At 43.9% G+C, this 18,431-nt stretch overlaps 1 protein-coding gene across 1 annotated transcript; it reads left to right on the forward strand.

The window, feature by feature from the left end:
• The first annotated feature begins 392 nt into the window (after positions 1-392).
• Positions 393-17,453, forward strand: LOC122733344 (UDP-N-acetylglucosamine transferase subunit ALG13 homolog). The gene is given in 7 exon segments (XM_043973653.1): positions 393-537; positions 540-568; positions 2,454-2,610; positions 2,757-2,777; positions 6,568-6,705; positions 6,738-6,739; positions 17,340-17,453. Coding segments are annotated over 7 exon segments (561 nt in total). The 5' UTR covers positions 393-437.
• The last annotated feature ends 978 nt before the right edge of the window (positions 17,454-18,431 follow it).

Consider the following 18,431-nt stretch of genomic DNA (forward strand, 5'->3'; position numbering starts at 1 on the left):
ATCATCAGAATACCGGCTTGTCTGCCCTTGACTCCTAGCTCTAGCGCTTCCTAGCTGTGTGAGCTCGGGTGAATCTCTTCCTCTCCCTGGGCCTCAGTTTCCCCATATGTTCAATGTCGGGGCTGTCCCTGGCAGCTCTAGATCTAGGGTGCCAGGGGAACAAAGGAGGAAAGAGACAGGTCTCATTTAGGCGCCACACTGGCTACTGGACTTTACACAAAATGTCGCCTGATTTTCAGGCGATACAACAGCTCCGTTGGCTAGTGGAGGCGGGGGGGGGGGGGTCCTAAGAGTGGGGCGCCATGCGTCCCCCGCCCCCGGGGCACTTCCGGCAACGCCACCGACGCTGCCAGGAAAGCTTTGTTGTTAGCAGCTCATTGGCTTACCGTGCTCTAGGGACGCCTGCGCAGTGAGTAGGGTGGGGCCCAGAGCCGCCGATGGATGACGTCACGTCCGGTCGTTCTGAAGCCAGCCGAGAGGTTATGGCTATGAAGTCCGTTTTTGTCACCGTGGACACCACCAGTTTCGACAAGCTCATAATTCTATGTCTTCCAGGGCTACCCTCCAGGTGAGCGAGGTCGTTTCGTCAGCCCGTCTGTTAGTCGGAATTTTTCCCGCCCCTCCCCTCGTTTGAATGGGAGCTCGAACTGCGCCTGCGCTGCGCCTGCGCGCACACCCTGCTGCAAAGCGCTTCCGCGGACCCATAGATTCTGCAGCCTCGTCACAGGCCCCCTCACACACACAGACGCCCCCTCACCCTCCTCCTCCCCATACCCAATATTTATATATCTCTATCTCGATCTCCACTTCCCCTCCATTGACACAGATCCCGTTTAGGCCTGCTGTTGGGCCAGGCCAGATTCTTCATTTGACAGAGGGGAAACTGAGTCCCAGGAATGGAGAATGAGTTGCATTGCCAGGATGTCGGGGCAAAATGCTACCATAGAGACTAATTTTCTAATTCAACTCCCTTGTATAAGGGATAAGGAGAAAATGAGGCCCAAAGATGAAGGACCATGAGATCATGGGTTTAAGTCAGGAAACTGAGGATGAGAGAGGAATAGGTTGCCTCGGATTGCACAAGTAGGAAATGTCAGAGTCCAATACCAATGTCCAGGGCATTACCAGGGCGTGGGCCCCTTGACATCATCAGAAGTGGAAACTGGGGTGCACAGAAAGGTCCTGAGCATCACACATGGTCAGCACTGACAGCACCCCCAGAAGCCTTTGGATTAAAGCTGACTTGGAGATGGGTTAACTAAGGCCACTTTGAGTAGCAGGGCTTGCAGCCCACTTCTCCCATCCCAAATCCACTGGTTAGTATACAAAGATGGATTTTTAAAAAGTGAAGCATTTTGTTCTTTTAAATCATTATCGCTTACTAGTGAATGATGTACTTGATAACAGAAAATACACTGTGACATCTGATGTGAGTGGTGGCCAAGCCAAAGCTGAATCCTGGTCACTTTTCTGACTTTCTTCAGGGTACCTCCATTGTCCCTTTCCTTCAGGAACTTGTGGCTCATGGAGTTATGCTAATAATTGAGTGTGTTCAGGGCTAGAAAGCAATGGACAGTACCTTTGCTAGTTGCTACCTACATGACCACAGCCAAATCCTCGTCCTTGCCTGAGCCTCCATTTCTTGCTCTATAACATGAGGGGGTTGGACTAGATGCCCAATACGGGCCCTTCAGATGGGAAATTTGTTTTTTTGGGTTTTTTAGTGAGGCAATTGGGGTTAAGTGACTTGCCCAGGGTCACACAGCTAGTAAGTGTTAAGTGTCCGAGGCCGGATTTGAACTCAGGTCCTCCTGACTTCAGGGCCGGTGTTCTATGCACTGCTCCATCTAGCTGCCCCCAGATGGGAAATTTAATGAGATCAGCCACAGGGAATCTTGTCTACTCCAAACCTGTTGTGTGCTATAGTGGATAAAGAGATGACTTCAAAGCTAGGAAGACCCAGGTTCAAATTCTGCCGTTACATATGCTGCCTGTGTGCCCAGGGACAAATCGGCTCTCTAGACACCCTTCTAAGAGTGTAGATGGCTAAGAAGGTGCCAAACTTCCTTATCTGGAAGTTCTCTATACTAACCCAGCCATAGGTTTAATCCCTTTCCTCATCCACTCAAACCTGTGCTAGGTGGCACTGCAGAGCACAGGACCTGCAGTCAGGAACAACCCAGTTCAAAAGCTTCCTAGGTCATTTACTAGCTGTGTGGTCTTGGGCAAATCACTTCACCTTTGCTTCCCTCACTTTCCTCATCTGCAAAAAGGGGATAATGATGATAGCACCTAGCCCCCAGGCTTGTTGTGAGGATCAAAATGGGATAATCATTCTGCTTGAGGCAGTGCCTGTCATGTACTAAGTGCTATAAAAATGTTAACTAATTTGATGCTGATGTTCCGAGAAGCATATTTCAAAGTCCCTTTTGTTGATTTTTCTGTCATTTTAGATGCTCAAGAGACTTGGTTATCGCAAACTTGTTCTACAGATTGGAAAAGGAAGAGTAGTCCCAGACTCCTTTGCTTCTACATCTTTCTCCTTGATTGTTTACAGGTACAAAAATTCCTTGAAAGAAGACATTAAGAGATCAGATCTGGGGCAGCTAGGTGGTGCAGTGAATAAAGCACCGGCCCTGGATTCAGGAGGACCTGAGTTCAAATCTGGCCTCAGACACTTGACACTTACTAGCTCTGTGACCCTGGGCAAGTCACTTAACCCTCATTGACCTGCGGGAAAAAAAGAGAGAGATCAGATCTGATCATTAGCCATGTAGGTACGGCCTCTTGGATTTAGAATCACAATTTGCAAAACTAAAATAGAAATACGACATACCTGATTGATTTAGGCCTCTGATAACTAACAATAATGTGATGATGCAAACTGAGACTATTACTCATGTTTGTGCATTGCTAGAAGAGAAATGAGTAGGAGCCCTAGTTCCCTAACCATGTTATTTTCCACATACGGAAGCAAAAACGCAGGAAGAATGAGGCATTTCCAATGTCACGTGGCAAAGTGTTAAAATGTCAGTGTGTAAGGATTATAAACAAATAGGACTTGACATCTGCCATGTTAATAGAAGCTTCTAAATTGAATTGAAGATTATGCATTTCAAATGTGATGTCGGCTTGAAAAATACAGTTGGGAATAAATTTTACTGTGAACGGAATTCAGTTAATAATAGGCAACATGAAGGTTATCAAAGTTTATCTAGGCAGCTGGCTTTGGAGTTAGGAAGACCTGGGTTCAAGGATGCATCTGACATTTTACTCGCTATATGGTCATGGATAGGTCATGTGTCTTATTGCTGCAGTTTCAGATGTGTTGCTTAATCTGCATTAATGGAGGAGGGCTTTCTATATCAGGAGCTCCCCAGTCTGCTTATATCATGATGAAAAATATGCTCTGCCTTCTTTCCCCCCCCCTCCCCGCCTCCGCCCCCAGTCTTCTGAAAACAGTCCTTTGGGCAATGTAAATGTGACAGCCACTGGATTGCAGAGGGGAAAAGGTTATGTCTGTTTTCTGAAGTTTTAAGGGAGAAATTTATCATAACTGGAGATTGCTAACAGAATTCAGGGATTTATTTTACAAATGAATAATGACCTATGTGACCCACCTCTTGATGGAGGTGATGGGTTCAAGATGTAGAATGAGATGTATGTTTTGAGACATGGACAATATGTTTCTTTTACATAGGGGTGAGGTAGGAAGGAGAGAGGATAGATGCTTGTTAATTAAAAAAAGAAAAGAAAATTTAAGAAAAAGAAAATGGATGCAGAGCCTCCTCCCAATCCCTCAATCCCTGTCCAAAGAGTGGATTTTTTTTTTAATGTGTAAGGTATTTTATTTTTTCCATTACATGTAAAGATAGTTCTCAACTTTTGTTTATACATGCTTTACAATTTCAGATTTTTCTCCCTCCCTCCCCTCCCTCCCCCCTCCCCTAGACAGCAGGTAATCTGATATAGGTTATGTCTATATATCTCTATACATATAGATATAGATATAGATATATACACACACACATATATATACACATAATAACATTAATCCTGTTTCTGCATTAATCCTGTTACAAGAGAAAGAATCAGAGCAGTGATGCAAAACCTCAAAATAGAAAAAAAACAACAGCACCCAAAACAAAAGAAATAGTATGGTTCAATCAGCATCTATACTCCACAGTTCTTTCTTTCTTTTTTTTCCTGGATTTGGAGATCCTCTTCTATCATGAGTTCCCTGGAACTCTTCTGTGCCATTGCATTGGTGAGAGAATATAGTCCATCACAGTAGATCAACACTCAATGTTGATGATACTGTGTACAATGTTCTTCTGGTTCTGCTCATCTCGCTCATCATCAGCTCATGTAAGACCCTCCAGGTTTCTCTGAACTCCTCCTGCTCATCATTTCTTACAGCACAATAGTATTCCATTGTATTCATATACCACAACTTGTCCAGCCATTCCCCAATGGATGGGCCCCCCCTCAACTTCCAATTCCTTGCTACCACGTAAAGAGCAGCTATAAATATTTTTATACATGTGGGTCCCTTTCCCCCTTCCATGATGTCTTTGGGCAAAAGACCTAAAAGTGGGATTGCTGGGTCAAAGGGTATGCACAGCTTTATTGCCCTTTGGGAATAATTCCAAATTGCTCTCCAGAATGGTTGGATCAGCTCACAGCTCCACCAACAATGCATTAGTGTTCCAATTTTCCCACAGCCTCTCCAACATTTATTATCTTCCTTTTTTGTCATTTTAGCCAATCTGATAGGTGTCAGGTAGTACCTCAGAGTTGTTTTAATTTGCATCTCTCTAATCATTAGAGATTATGAGAATTTTTTCATATGGGAATAGATAGCTTTGGTTTCTTCATCAGAAAACTGCCTGTTCATATCCTTTGACCATTTCTCAATTGGGGAATGACTTGGATTCTTATAAATTTGATTTAATTCCCTATATATTTTAGAGATGAGGCCTTTATCAGAAGCACTGGCCTCAAAAATTATTTCCCAGTTTTCTGCCTCCCTTCCAATTTTGGATGCATTGCTTCTGTTTGTACAAAAATTTTTTAATTTAATATAATCAAAATCATCCATTTTGCATTTTATAATATACTCTATCTCTTGTTTGGTCAAAAACTGTTTTCCTTTCCAAAGACCTGATAGGTACACTATTCCTTTCTCTCCTAATTTACCTATGGTATCACCTCTTATGTCTAAATCATGTATCCATTTTGACCTTATTTTAGTATAAGGTGTAAGATGTTGGTCTATGCCTAGTTTCTGCCATACTATCTTCCAGTTTTCCCAGCAGTTTTTGTCAAATACTGAGTTCCTATCCCAGAAGCTGGAGTCTTTGGGTTTATCAAACACTACATTACTAGTGTCATTTACTACTGTGTTTCCTGTGCTCAGCCTATTCCATTGATCTACCACTCTATTTTTTAGCCAGTACCAGATAGTTTTGATGACTGCCGCTTTATAGTAAAGCTCCAGGTTTGGTACCGCTAACCCACCTTCCTGTGAATTTTTTTTTCATTATTTCCCTGGATATTCTTGATTTTTTCTTTTTCCAGATGAATTTTGTTATTATTTTTTCTAGCTGTATAAAATAATTTTTAGGTAGTCTGATTGGTATGGCACTGAATAAGTAAATTAATTTAGGCAGTATCAAAGAGTGGATTTTAAAGTATGTAAATTTCAGATTGGATAATTGGAGCCATTCCATATCTCACAGTAACACACGTCCATAAAGGTAGGTCCGTGCTGCTTCTGTCACTGTGTTTTGGAGAGGGCTTCTCTCCAAAGCAGTGGAAAAATGGAGGAGCACCCATGGGTGTCCAGGTGGCCCCCTGGCCCCTGCCTCCAGCCTCCTCCTGCCTTCCCTCTCCTCTGTCTTCTTTTTTTAGTCAATCAATAAACATTGATTATTGGATAAGTGATTGGATAAGTGATTGACATGGTCAGACTTTGAATTTTAGGAAAGTCCCTTTAATAGCTGACCCCTTGTCATATACTTCAGTTGGTAGTTGTCCTCCCACCTTGAAGAGGATCAGAATAACCCCTATGTCAGAGTCCAGGTGCAGTGTCTACCTCTGGCTGACCAGAAGACTACAAGCTCAGGAGGCTCTACCACTCCTCTGCCTTCTTTTTTTTCTTTCTTTTTTTTTTGCGGGGCAGTTGGGGTTAAGTGACTTGCCCAGGGTCACACAGCTAGTAACTGTCAAGGGTCTGAGGTCGGATTTGAACTCAAGTACTCCTGAATCCAGGGCTGGTGCTCTATCTACTGCACCACCTAGCTGCCCCTTCCTCTGCCTTCTTAAGAGGATAAAGGTGGAGGTGGGTGACTGGACCATCATCAACCCCAACAGTCCCCAGAGAGAGGCTGTTGACCGCTTTCTTGGTTTGTTTTTCTCCCCCGTGTCCATGAGACGAACATGTGGGAACACCAGTCAACTCAACCAGTGGGCGCCCGTGATTCTTTCTCACTCTTTTGCTGCCAGATGAGGTGGAGAAGAAGCTGACCACGCCACACTGTTTGGAGTCTGGATTTCTCTTTCCAGGTGCGGGGAGGGGCTTGGAGGCCCTGGAAGAAGGGAAGCCCTTGGTGGTTCTGGTAAATGAAAAGGTGCTGGCCAATCACCAGTTAGGGTTGGCCAGACGGCTGCACAAAGAAGGCTATCTTTGCTATTGTACATGCAGTGGGCAGCAGGCTGGCGCTGAGCCTTTGGAGGTGTGCGGTCATCTGGCTGACCACCGCTGCCCCTCTCCAGCTTCATGAAGCTCTTCCTTTCCCCCTGCCCAAAGACCTATCCACCCCACCCCCAAACCCTGTGCCATCGCCATGTATCAAAGGAGCCGCTAGATGGCGCCACTGACATTGACTAGTTGTGTGACCTCGGCCAAGTCACTGAATGGCTGCCTGCCTCAGTTTCCTCACCTGTAAAATGTGGAATCCTGAGAGCACCTACCTCTCATGGTTGTTGTGAAGAGCAAACGAGAGGCTTAGCACAGTGCCTGGCACACACACAGCAGGTGCTATGTAAAGATGGCTATTTGTATTCTTGGTGCTCTGGGAGCCTGCCTCTGTGGCTGTTTGGAAAGAGGGCCACGTTGGTTGTTTGAAGAGGGGATTTGGGGCAGCTAGGTGGCGCAGTGGATAAAGCACCGGCCCTGGATTCAGGAGAACCTGAGTTCAAATCTGGCCTGTAGGGGCCAAATTGCAATTGGGGAGTGTTAGCTAGGTGGCTCGCCCCAATATGGGGGCAAGGAAGGAGACCAACAGCCTCCCTCAAAAACAGAACAGGGTTTATTAACAAAAACACAAGCAAGATCAGTAGAATTAAGGGAAAAGAAAAAAAAAAGAATGGGGGAAGGGAAACAATACAACCAGAATCACACCACCGCCCAGAGCTCAGCAGAACACCAGCTCCACACCAGAATGGCAAAACTCTCCCTTCTCCTTCCCAGCAGACCCCAGGCTGTCTACACACAGCCCCAAGCTAATTGGCTGGCATCCCTGACTGACTGCCCTCACTGGGCTTCCAGTCATTGTAATTTTGCCAGGCCCATGTAGGCGTCTGCGAGTGGTAATGACGTGAGGTGCCAGCGCCATGGAGATGGCTACAACCAGTGGGTGGAGCACTGCGCTGTTGCAGAGGCCTGACACCTGAGCCCCAGGCCAGTGTACGCACTGGGGTTTTTAAAATTCTAGCCAAAAGATGGAGTCAGAAAAACCTCAAATCACAATTAATTCTTTACAGGCCTCAGACACTTGACACGTACTAGCTGTGTGACCCTGGGTAAGTCACTTAACCCTCATCGCCCCACTAAAAGAAAATAGAGGGGTTTTTGCCCTCCATAAGCCCACTGGTGCCCCTGAGTAAGTGACAGTGTGTGCATTTCATTGCAGCAGGTGTGTTAGAATTTGGGGCTGGCTCTTGTGATCACAGCATGGACTCTTTTCTATGCTGTGTGACCATGCTTAGTGAGAAGCAGCGTGCAGCCAGTGGCTTGTCACTTAGGTGATGCTGGGAGGCTGGCAGAGGCATTTGTGTGTCTTGCCTCACATGCCCCTCAGGACGGCCTGGGGAGCTAAGTGTTCCATTTCACAGATGAGAATGCTGAGGCCTGTCCAGGGCCACACAGCCAGTGAGGGCCTGAGGCTGGCTGTGGATCCAGGCCTTCCTGATGCCAAGTCTCATCCTCTGGTGTTTGTGGCACCTGGCCTCTGGTGAAACTTCAGTGTGGGAGCCTAAACAAGGCCTTGGCTCCAGGGCTTCCTGCTTTTCCTTTCCTGCTAGGAAATGGTGATGGCTATAAGAAAGCAATCCCCAATTTGTTCTCCTGCTTTCTCAAGGAGTCCAGCACTGGACTCACCACCATCTGGCTTTATCCCGCCTGTCTCCTAGGGAACTTTTATATCCGCATTACCTCAGACTCCCAAATGCCCCAGTTCCTCAGCTTCCTTCCAACCCATGGCCTGCTTCTTTCCTTTACCTCATCCACGCATGGAGGGGTCACCTACTGGGCCTCACCATTATCCACAGATATTCCACCCCCTTAACTGGAAGCAATGTTGTTCCACTCTCTGCCCAGACCTTACTCTCATTCCTCTTCATCGCCCCAAGTACTTTCTTGGACCATTACCCCTGCTCTGACTTCAGGTTACTCTTTCTCCAGGCCCAGCCCATGACTTAGCAAATTTAGATCTGGGTCTCCCTCTGTCCTGGAATCCCTTGCCCCCTTGTCCTATCACTTCTCTTCTCTTGCCAAACCCAGTCCTTGGAATATTCCCACCATCCACACGACAAGTGGCTGAATGCAGCTAAAGGATGTCTCAGAATCATGGAGAGATTTCCGATTCAATTATTTAACCTGCTGAAAGTCAAGTCTTTGATTCCTGACTGATTCTCTTTCCAGAATCTATTCGAGATCTTTGCTTCTCACACTTCCTCTTTCCCTTCCATTTTCTGCTGAGAACCTCATCTCTTACTTTACTTAGAAATTCAAGGTGTTTGCCATAAGCTCTCTCCACTTTCTCTTCCCCTCATCTCCTCGACATCACTCCTTAATCTCTTCTCCTTTCCACCAGTCTGATAGTGAGATCACCCTTCTTGCAAAGGCCGGTCTCATTGTGGGCCCTTCATCCCATCCCCTCCGACATTCTCCAACAGATTACACCCTTAGTTATGCTCCCATCTTTTTCTTCCATCATCCTACCATTCTCCCTGTTTACTGACTCCTTCTATGCTGCCTTCAAAGATGCACAAGTATTCCCCATTCTTCATAACCTTTTCTAGATCCTAAATTTTGTCCTATATCTCTGCTTGCTTCCTCAGCCAAACTACTGGAAAATGCGATCTCCACTCACTGCCTCCACTTCCCTCCTCAGCCCTTGACAGTCTGACTTCCAAGCTCATCCCTCGCTCCAGAGTCATCAGTGATCGCTTCATTGCCAAAAGTGATGATCTTTCCTTGATCTTCCTTCTTAATCTCTGGGTAGCCTTTGCTGCCATTGTCTGCCCTCTCCTCCTGGATACTCTGCTCCTGGAATTTTTTTGACACTCTTCCCTCATGGTCTTCCTTTTTCTCCATCTGTTTCTTCTCATCTCCTTTGTTGTTTCATTATCCATCTCTCTCTCTCTCTCTCTCTCTCTCACACACACACACACACACACACACACACACACACACCCCAACTGTGGGGATTTCCTAGAGTTACGGCTTAGACTCTCTTCATTTAACAGTTCATTCTGTAGCTAACATCATCAGCCCACAAGGGCTTAACTCTCATGCAGATGACCTCAGGTCTCTACAAAGTGCCCCAGAAGTTTGAGTGCAGTTTTCAGCTTGGTACCTTAAAACTATGTCACAAATATATATGTATACAGCTTAATATACTAAACACAGTCAAACTTTAGGGACACCCTGTCTACATCTCTCCAGCCCCAGTCTTTCCCTTGCACTTTAGTCCTGCATTACCACTTATCTACTTCACATATCAAACTCAGTGCCCCAGACATTTCTTTTAACTCAGTTTGTCCAAAATGGAATTTCTTTTTTTTTCCACGTAAACTGTTTTCCAAACTACACAATTTCTGCCATGTAACGTCGGCACTTTTGTGGACTCCTCACTCTCCCCCGTCCCCATCCCCCACCCCCATGCAATTACTTGCCATGTCTTGTCCTTCCCAACATCTCTCCATTACCACAGTTATCACCTAGGTGCCGTACCTTATCACCTCCAGCCCAGCTTATTGAAATAGCCTCCTTCCTGGTTAATCCCCCTGCCTCATCTCCCCCACACCAGTCCATCCTGCACACTGCTGCAGTCAAAGTAATATCCCAGAAGCCCAGATCTGAGCGTGTGACTCCTGCTCACTCAACTCCTTATTGCCTATAAGATAAAAACCAAATTCCTTTTGTTAACTTTTTTAAAAGCTTTTGCCCTACACAACCTGGACCAAAACTCCTTTCTTTACTCCCCCTCCTCTGCTTGGCAATGGCCAACAAACAGGCCATCTTTTTGTTCCTAACATGTAATACTCAAGCTCCCATTTTGGTACCTTGTTTTTGTTTTGTTTTGCTTTGTTTTTTTGGGGGGGTGGGGCAGTGAGGGTTAAGTGACTTGCCCAGGGTCACATAGATAGTATGTGTCAAGTGTCTGAGGCTGGATTTGAACTCGGGTCCTCCTGAATACAGGACCGGTGCTTTATCCACTGTGCCACCTTGCTGCCCCCCATTTTGGTACCTTGTAATCCAGAAATGGCCTGTCTCCATACCTGCTCCTCACAGAGGCCCTGAATTTCTTTAACACACAGTTTAAGCACAATCTTCTGTTTTTATTGTTTTCTAAAGTAATAAACATTTTTATTTCTACTTTTGGGTTCCAATTTTTATCCCTTCTTCCCTTCCCTCCTCCCTGAGGTGGTAAGCAATCAAATATGGGTTATATGTGTATGATTATGTTAAACATTACCATATTCATCATTTTGTACAGGAAAACTTGAAGAAAAGAAGAAAATGAAAGAAAGTGAAAAATAGCATGTTTCAGTCTGTGTTCCATCAATATCAGTTCTTTCTTTGCAGGTGGATAATATGTTTGATCAATAGTCCTTTGGAATTGTCCTGTTGAGAATAGTTGTCATTCACAGTTCTTCATCAAACAATATTGCTGTCTCTGTGCACAATGTTCTCTTGGTTCTGCTCACTTCACTATGCATCAGTTCATACATGTCTTTCCAGGCCTTTCTGAAGTCATCCTGCTTGTCATTTCTTATAGCTCAATGATATTCCGTCACCATCATATACCACAGTTTGTTTAGCCATTCCCCAATTGATGGGTATTCCTTTGATTTCCAATTCTTAGCCACCACAAAAAGATCTTCTATCAATATTTTTGTACAAATAGGCCTTTTTCTCTTTTGGGGGATATCTTTGAGATATAAGCCTAGCAGTGGTACTGCTGGATCAAAGGGTATGCACAGTTCTCTAGCCCTTTGGGCATAGTTCCAAATTATTCTCCAGAATGCTTGGATCTTTTCACAACTCCACCAATGGAAGCACAATCTTCTACATAAACCCTTTCCTGATTCCCCTAACTTCAAGTGCCCTTTCTTCCTTATTACTTTTTTTTTAGTGAGGCAATTGGGGTTAAGTGACTTGCCCAAGGTCACACAGCTAGTAAGTGTTAAGTGTCTGAGGCCGGATTTGAACTCAGGTACTCCTGACTCCAGGGCTGGTGCTCTATCCACTGCGCCACCTAGCTGCCCCCTTATTACTTTTTTCTAATGACTTACAAACCAGAATTTATTTAATGTATTAAAAATACAAATATATACTTTTCATATACTTGTATTTGTTTACAACAGTGCCTAGCAAATAGTAGGTGTTTAATAAATATTTTTTGACTTTTCACTTTATAATTGTGATATATATGTTTCATTGGTATATGTATTGGTATTGGTATATGATATATACCATTTTTGTCATATCTGCCATGAGAATGGTAAATTCTTTGTTACTGGAAATTATTTAAGCCCTTGGAGTGATATCCATGGCACCTATCACTGTGCCTGACATGCAGCCAGCACTGACTGCCGAGGAAATTAGCTGGTTTCTTGAGTGAGGTTAGTAACCATTCCCTGCCTGTTTTGGAGAGTTATCCTTACCCGATTTCATTTATTTCCTATAAACCATCTCTGAAAGTATATAGAAAATATGTTTATTCTGATAGCAATAGTTGGAGGTTCCGTGGTTCTGTTAATGTGGCTGCTCTCATGACAGACCAAGATTGCACTTCCTCTTTGACATGGAAGTGAATCCTCAGGAGCTCCTGAAGGGTCTGCATTTCTTTTCTGAACATTTTCTTGTACAACAGAGGGACACCCCATTGGCAGGCCTATACTCAAGGCTCTTCTTCCTTTGTGGTTTAAGTATTACCAGTGACAATTAAGTATTATCAGCTATCCATAAAATCCCCTCATTTTGGAAGATTTCATGAAACCCTGAAGAAAATTGACTCAAGAAAAGAGAGCCAAAGATGTCACCAAACCAGGATGGGTTGGAAGCTCTTTAGACTTCTCTCTTGCCTTCTTTTGGACTTCCAAATGAGCTCAGCTTGGGGAAAGGGGGTAGGGGAGAAGGGCAGAGGTACAGAGAGCCCCAGGGAGAGCACACTGCTCCAGTTGGCAGGGCAGGGCCCTCCGTGTCTACTTGTTGACAGATTGAGGATCAAGTCTTTTGCAGAGATGGTTAGTTGGTCCTTGTTGATGGAGTGGGCCAGGAGAGAGGGTGGCTTTGCCAGGCTACTGGAGGTGCCACAAAAGAGAAGAGGAGGTAGGGGGATGAGGAGAAGGAGGCAGGGGGAGGGCCTGGCAGATCACTTGGGTTAATCCTCACACAGGAATGGAGTGTGCTTTATAGATTAAGGGCAAACCCAGGCTGACATGATTCTATAAGAGGAAATGAACTGTCACCTTGCTAACTGATTTATGCAAGTCCACTCTGGCTTATGGGAAATTCAGCTGCTTTGGGGCTTGCCTCTTTGTCATTCAAATGCTAACCCCGGGATTCCAGCTCAGGGCATTAAAAAGCAAGGCCGCAGGGCAGAGTGGGGAGAGAGGGAAGAGACTTCTCTGATTTACAGAAGAAGGCCATGCAGAGACTCGAGCCTATGTCTCCTATCAGCCCACACCACGTTTCCCCAATCCTTTCCACTTCTTCCAGGGTCATCTGACTGAAATCAAAGCCAGCAGTCCTCCTTGTGTTTTCTTGCCCAGAGGCTGATGTATTTTAGGCATGGACTGCAGGCATCTGTGTCTCCACTAATGTATGTGCCTAGGCCACATTCCTCCTAGTGTTTGCTTGGTGGTGTTGCTTAGGACAATCCTGGAATATTATACTTGTGGCAACTGGGAGGCAGACATGGGAACATTTTCCAAAAATGGTTTTAGCCAGAGGTCACCATTGAACTTCAATGAAACTCATTCAACTCGCTTAGCTACCACCTAAAGTAATTAAATTCTGTGCACAGACTGTCACAACAACATGGCAATTCCCCCCTTGTCCCAGCCTCCATCCTGACTTTGGTCTATTTGTTCCCATGGACCTTTCCGCTCAAGTGGTCCTGTCAGTTGTTTTTCAGTCATGACAGACTCTACTCCATTTGGTTTTTCTTGGCAGAGATACTGGAATGGCTTGCCATTTCCTTTTCCAGCTCATTTGACAGATGAGGGAACTGAGGCAAACAGGGTGAAGTGACTTGCCCAGGCTCCCACAGCTAGTGAGTATCTGAGCCTGGATTTGAACTCAGGAAGATGAGTCTTCCTGACTCCAGGCCCAGCACTCTGTGCAGTATGGAGCCATCGTAAAAGTATTTTATTATTTTCCAATTACATGTAAAGATAGTTTTCAACATTTGTTTTTTATGAGATTTTGAGTTCCAAATTTTTTCCCCTCCCCTCTCTGCAAGAGAGCAAGCAATCTGATTTGGTTATATATGTACAGTCACAAACATATTTCTGCATTAGTCGTGTTGCGAAAGAAGAATCAGAACACAAGGGAAAAACCTTAAAAAACAAAAACAAAGGTAGCAACAGTACGGGACAATATGCATCCAGATTCCCCAGTTCTTTTTTCTGGAGATGAAGAACATTTTCCATCATGAGTCCTTTGGAATTGTCTTGCTGAAAAGAGCTAAGTCTATCACAACTTATCCTCATACTATGTTACTCTTACTGTATACAGTGTTCTCCTGGTTCTATTCACTTCACTCAGCATCAGTCTACTTAAGTCTTTCCAGGTTCTTCTGAAATCTGCCTGTCCATCATTTCTTACAGCACACTAGTATTCCATCATATTCATATACCACAGCTTGTTTAGCCATTCCTCTATTGATGGGCAACCCCTTAATTTCCAATTCTTTGTCACTACCAAGAGAGCTGCTAGAAATATTTTTATACATATAGGTCTGTTTCTCTTTTTTATGATCTCTTTGGGATACAGACCTACTAGTGGCATTACTGGGTTAAAGGGTATGCACAGTTTTATAGCCCTTTGGGCATAGTTCTAAATTGTTCTCCAGAATGGTTGGATCAGTTCACAACTCCACCAACAATGCATTAATGTTCCAAATTTTCCACAGCTCCAACATTTATTGTTTTCCTTTTCCGTAATATTAGCCAATCTGATAGGTATGAGGTGGTACCTCAGAGTTATTTTCATTTGCATTTCTCTAATCAATAGTGATTTAGAACATTTTTTGTTTAGCAATAGATAGCTTTGATTTCTTCATCTAAAAACTGCCTGTTCATATCCTTTGACCATTTCTCAATTGGGGAATGACTTGCATTCTTATAAATTTGATTTACTTCCCTATATATTTTAGAAATGAGGCCTTTATCAGAAACACTGGCTGCAAAAATAGTTTCCCAGCTTTCTGCTTCCCTTCTAATGTTGCCTGCATTGCTTCTTATGCCTTGCATTTTGGCAAAAAGATCTTTTCAGGTTTCCTTCTCTTTATACTTTTTCTTAATATATTAATTTCATTAAATATTTCACAATTACCTGTAAATATCTTTAAATTCATTTTTAAAAATTTTGAGTTGCAAATTCTTGCTGCTGTGCCCCCCAGCACTTACGGAGAAGGCAATTATCCATGTGAAGTCATCCAAACATGTTTCCATATTAGCCATGTTGCAAAAGAAAACACAGACAAAACACTTAAGGAAAATAAAGTAAAAAAGTATCATTCTGTCTGCATCCAGAGTTGATCAATTCTCTCTCTGGAGTTAGATGGCATTTTTTGTCATGGGAACTTTGGAATTGTCTTAGATCTTTATATTGGTTAGAGGTAGCTAAGTCATTCACAGCTGATCATTGTGCAATAATGTTACTGTGTACAGTGTTCTCCTGATTCCCATCATGTCACTTTACATGAGTTCATATAAGTCTTCTCAGGTTTTTCTGAAATTATCCTGCTCGTTATTTCTTACAGCACAGTAGTATTCATATACCACATATACCACAGCTTGTTCAACCATTCCCCAGTTGATAGGCGTCCCCTCAATTCCCAATTCTTTGGCACCACAAAAAGGGCTGCTATGAATATTTTTGTACATGTGGGTCCTTTTCCTTTTTCTTTGATCTCTTTGGTGTGATGTTTAAAATCTAAATTGTGGTCGCTTTAAATTAGAAGCTTTAGCACCAGTCCTTGGGCATTAAACATTTATTAAAGCATACAGATATTCCCATGGAGTTCAGAAAGTTAAGAAAAAAGCCTATTTACCCTAGAGTTCCAGCCTGGTCTGGTTCTTCCTCAAGTCCTCCGCCACAAGCCTGCTTCAATCACAAACTCTCTCCAGCAAACTGACTGTGGAAGCTTTTTATAGGTCTGGAACAGAGGCGGGCCTTACACACTGCTTCAAGCTGATTGGTTGGCACCATCCAAATCCATTGGTTCTGAAGGTGTTCTCAAGGTGTGATTACAATCCAGTTAACTTGAAGTAGGCTAATCAGCAGTTAATCACTCTCACTTGATTCAGTCTAGATTAATCTCCAGGTGGGTCTTTGAGTATCTGCTAAATCTCATTATTTCATCACATTGGGATACAGACCTGTTAGTGGCATTGTTATACAATTTTAGGACCCTTTGGGTATGGTTCCAGACTGTTCTCCAGAATAATTGGACTAGTTGAAAACTCCTTCAAGAATGCATTGTGTCCCAATATTTTCACATTCTTTCCAGCTTTTGTTATTTTCCTTTTCTGTCATATTGGCAGATGTGATAGTTGTGAAGTACTTATCTCAGAGCTGTTTTACTTTACATTTCTCTTATCAGCAGTGATTTAAAGCATTTTTTTCATATGATTATTGATAACTGTGATTTCTTCTTTTGAAACTGCCTTTTCAGGTCCTTTGCCCATTTATCAATTGAGGAATGGCTCTTATTTCTATAAATTTGATGCTATATACTTGAGGAATGAAGCCATTATCAGAGAAACTTGCTGTAAATCCCCCCTTCCCCACCCTGGTTTCCGTTTTTCCTAATTTTGGCTGAATCCGTTTTATTTGTTTATTTATAAGTCCAAATCTTTTATTCATTTTCCCTCTCTTTTTACTTGATTGTGTTTGCTGGCGTCCTTTTACTGCACCATGATTGAATGATCCCTTTCCTGACTGTTGGCCATTGAGGGTATCCCCAGTTTATAGTTACAGATATCTGTGTTTACATTTTGATGTTACAGGTAGAGAATAGAATTTCTCAGGGTGGAAAGAAAGTGGGATCAGAAGCCTAAAACCATATTCTAATCTTTTTTTGCTCAGGCAAAGGAATAAAAGAAACCTAAGAAAATACTGGCAAGGCATAATTGTTCCGCAGTCTTGTCCCATGTGCCCTGCCCCCCCCCCCCCAAATCCAGTTGCCATCATATCATCTAGCTGTGTCATTGGGTTTTCTTTACTGCCTTTCCATCTGTGTAACTTTTGACCATCTCCGTTTTTTACTGGCTGTTTCTGGAAGGCAATTGCAAAGTCATCTATCTGAGCACACTGTCCTGAGGTGGCACTGACCAAGCCTCATCTTTAACCAAAGAAGCTCTGTGGAGGGAAATGAGAAAGGATGGCTGTGTTAGCTTGACATCGAGGGTAGAGAGAACTAATTGGTTTGGGTTTTGAGATGAAAACAGACCTTGCCTAGTGTGAGCTCCCAGTATATGAAAGCAGAAAGCCCTGGTGCAATCTGTATGAAAGTCTGTGACGGAGAGTTTGAGGTTACCCCAGAATGGGCAGCAGCTCCTGTAACCTAACGTTTTTCTCTTTCTTTTTCTTTTAGCACCTTCTTGAGCTGTTAAAATCAGTGGACTTATCATCACTGAAACTCTTTCCTCCTGGCAAGCCAGAGATATTCTCTGAATTTTGGGATAAAGTTGTGGGATTTAAACAGTGAATACACACATAGCCAAGCTTACCTACAAAATGCAGTGATGGGGGCAGCTAGATGGCACAGTGGATAGAGCACCAGCCCTGGATTCAGGAGCACCTGAGTTCAAATCCCGCCTCAGACACTTGACACTTACTAGCTGTGTGACCCTGGACAAGTCACTTAACCCTCATTGCCCCGCAAAAAAAAGAAGGAAAAGAAAAGAAAAAGAAAATGCAGTGAGAGCAAATCCACTCTTTAGTGTATTTTTTGCAGCATCATAATGCTCTTAAATACATTTTCTACATCTAATGGATATATCCATAGTTTCTCACGTGAACATTTGTAAACATTTGCTCTGCTTGTTCTAGCTAGTGTTAGTTTGTAGTCAGTGCACCTCATCAGAACACTTGTGGTAGCCAGGCAGACACAGGTGGGATCCTGGAATCCCGTATGGAGATTTTAAAGCTCCTTTGGCTTTTAAGAAATGTTCTGAGTTGCTTGACAGTTGTTCCACCCGCCTCCAGAGATGTTCAAGGAAGGGAACTCGAAAACATTCAAAAGGTGTCCCACTAGAAATGTGAGTGACAATCAATGTTGATCCACCTAGCTTGGTTTACTACCTCCCAACCCAGTCAGCTTCTGACAATTCATCCAGGTTTGCCCTTTCCCCAAGACTTTCTGAAGTGCCAACCATGTGCCAGACACTGTTCTTGGCATTAGGAAGACAGAGGCAAAAAGGACAGAGGCCCTGCCCACCAAGGGCTTACCTTCTACTGAGTGTACAGAGGTGGGAAGGGGTACAGCACACAGATGGCCATGGATCATGTAGGGCAGAGTGTCACGGGGCCCTGGGCAGACCCAGAGGGCTCTAGGAACATCTGAGGAGGGGGTGGGGGTCACACTTTCAGTGAGGGGAATGAGGGAAGGCACCAGGAGGTGTGAAACCTGAGCTGAGCCAAGCCTTGAAGGGAGAGCAGGAATCTGACAGGCAGGGCTATAGAG

Source organism: Dromiciops gliroides, chromosome X (genome assembly GCF_019393635.1).
Source record: "Dromiciops gliroides isolate mDroGli1 chromosome X, mDroGli1.pri, whole genome shotgun sequence".
Lineage (NCBI taxonomy): Eukaryota > Metazoa > Chordata > Mammalia > Microbiotheria > Microbiotheriidae > Dromiciops > Dromiciops gliroides.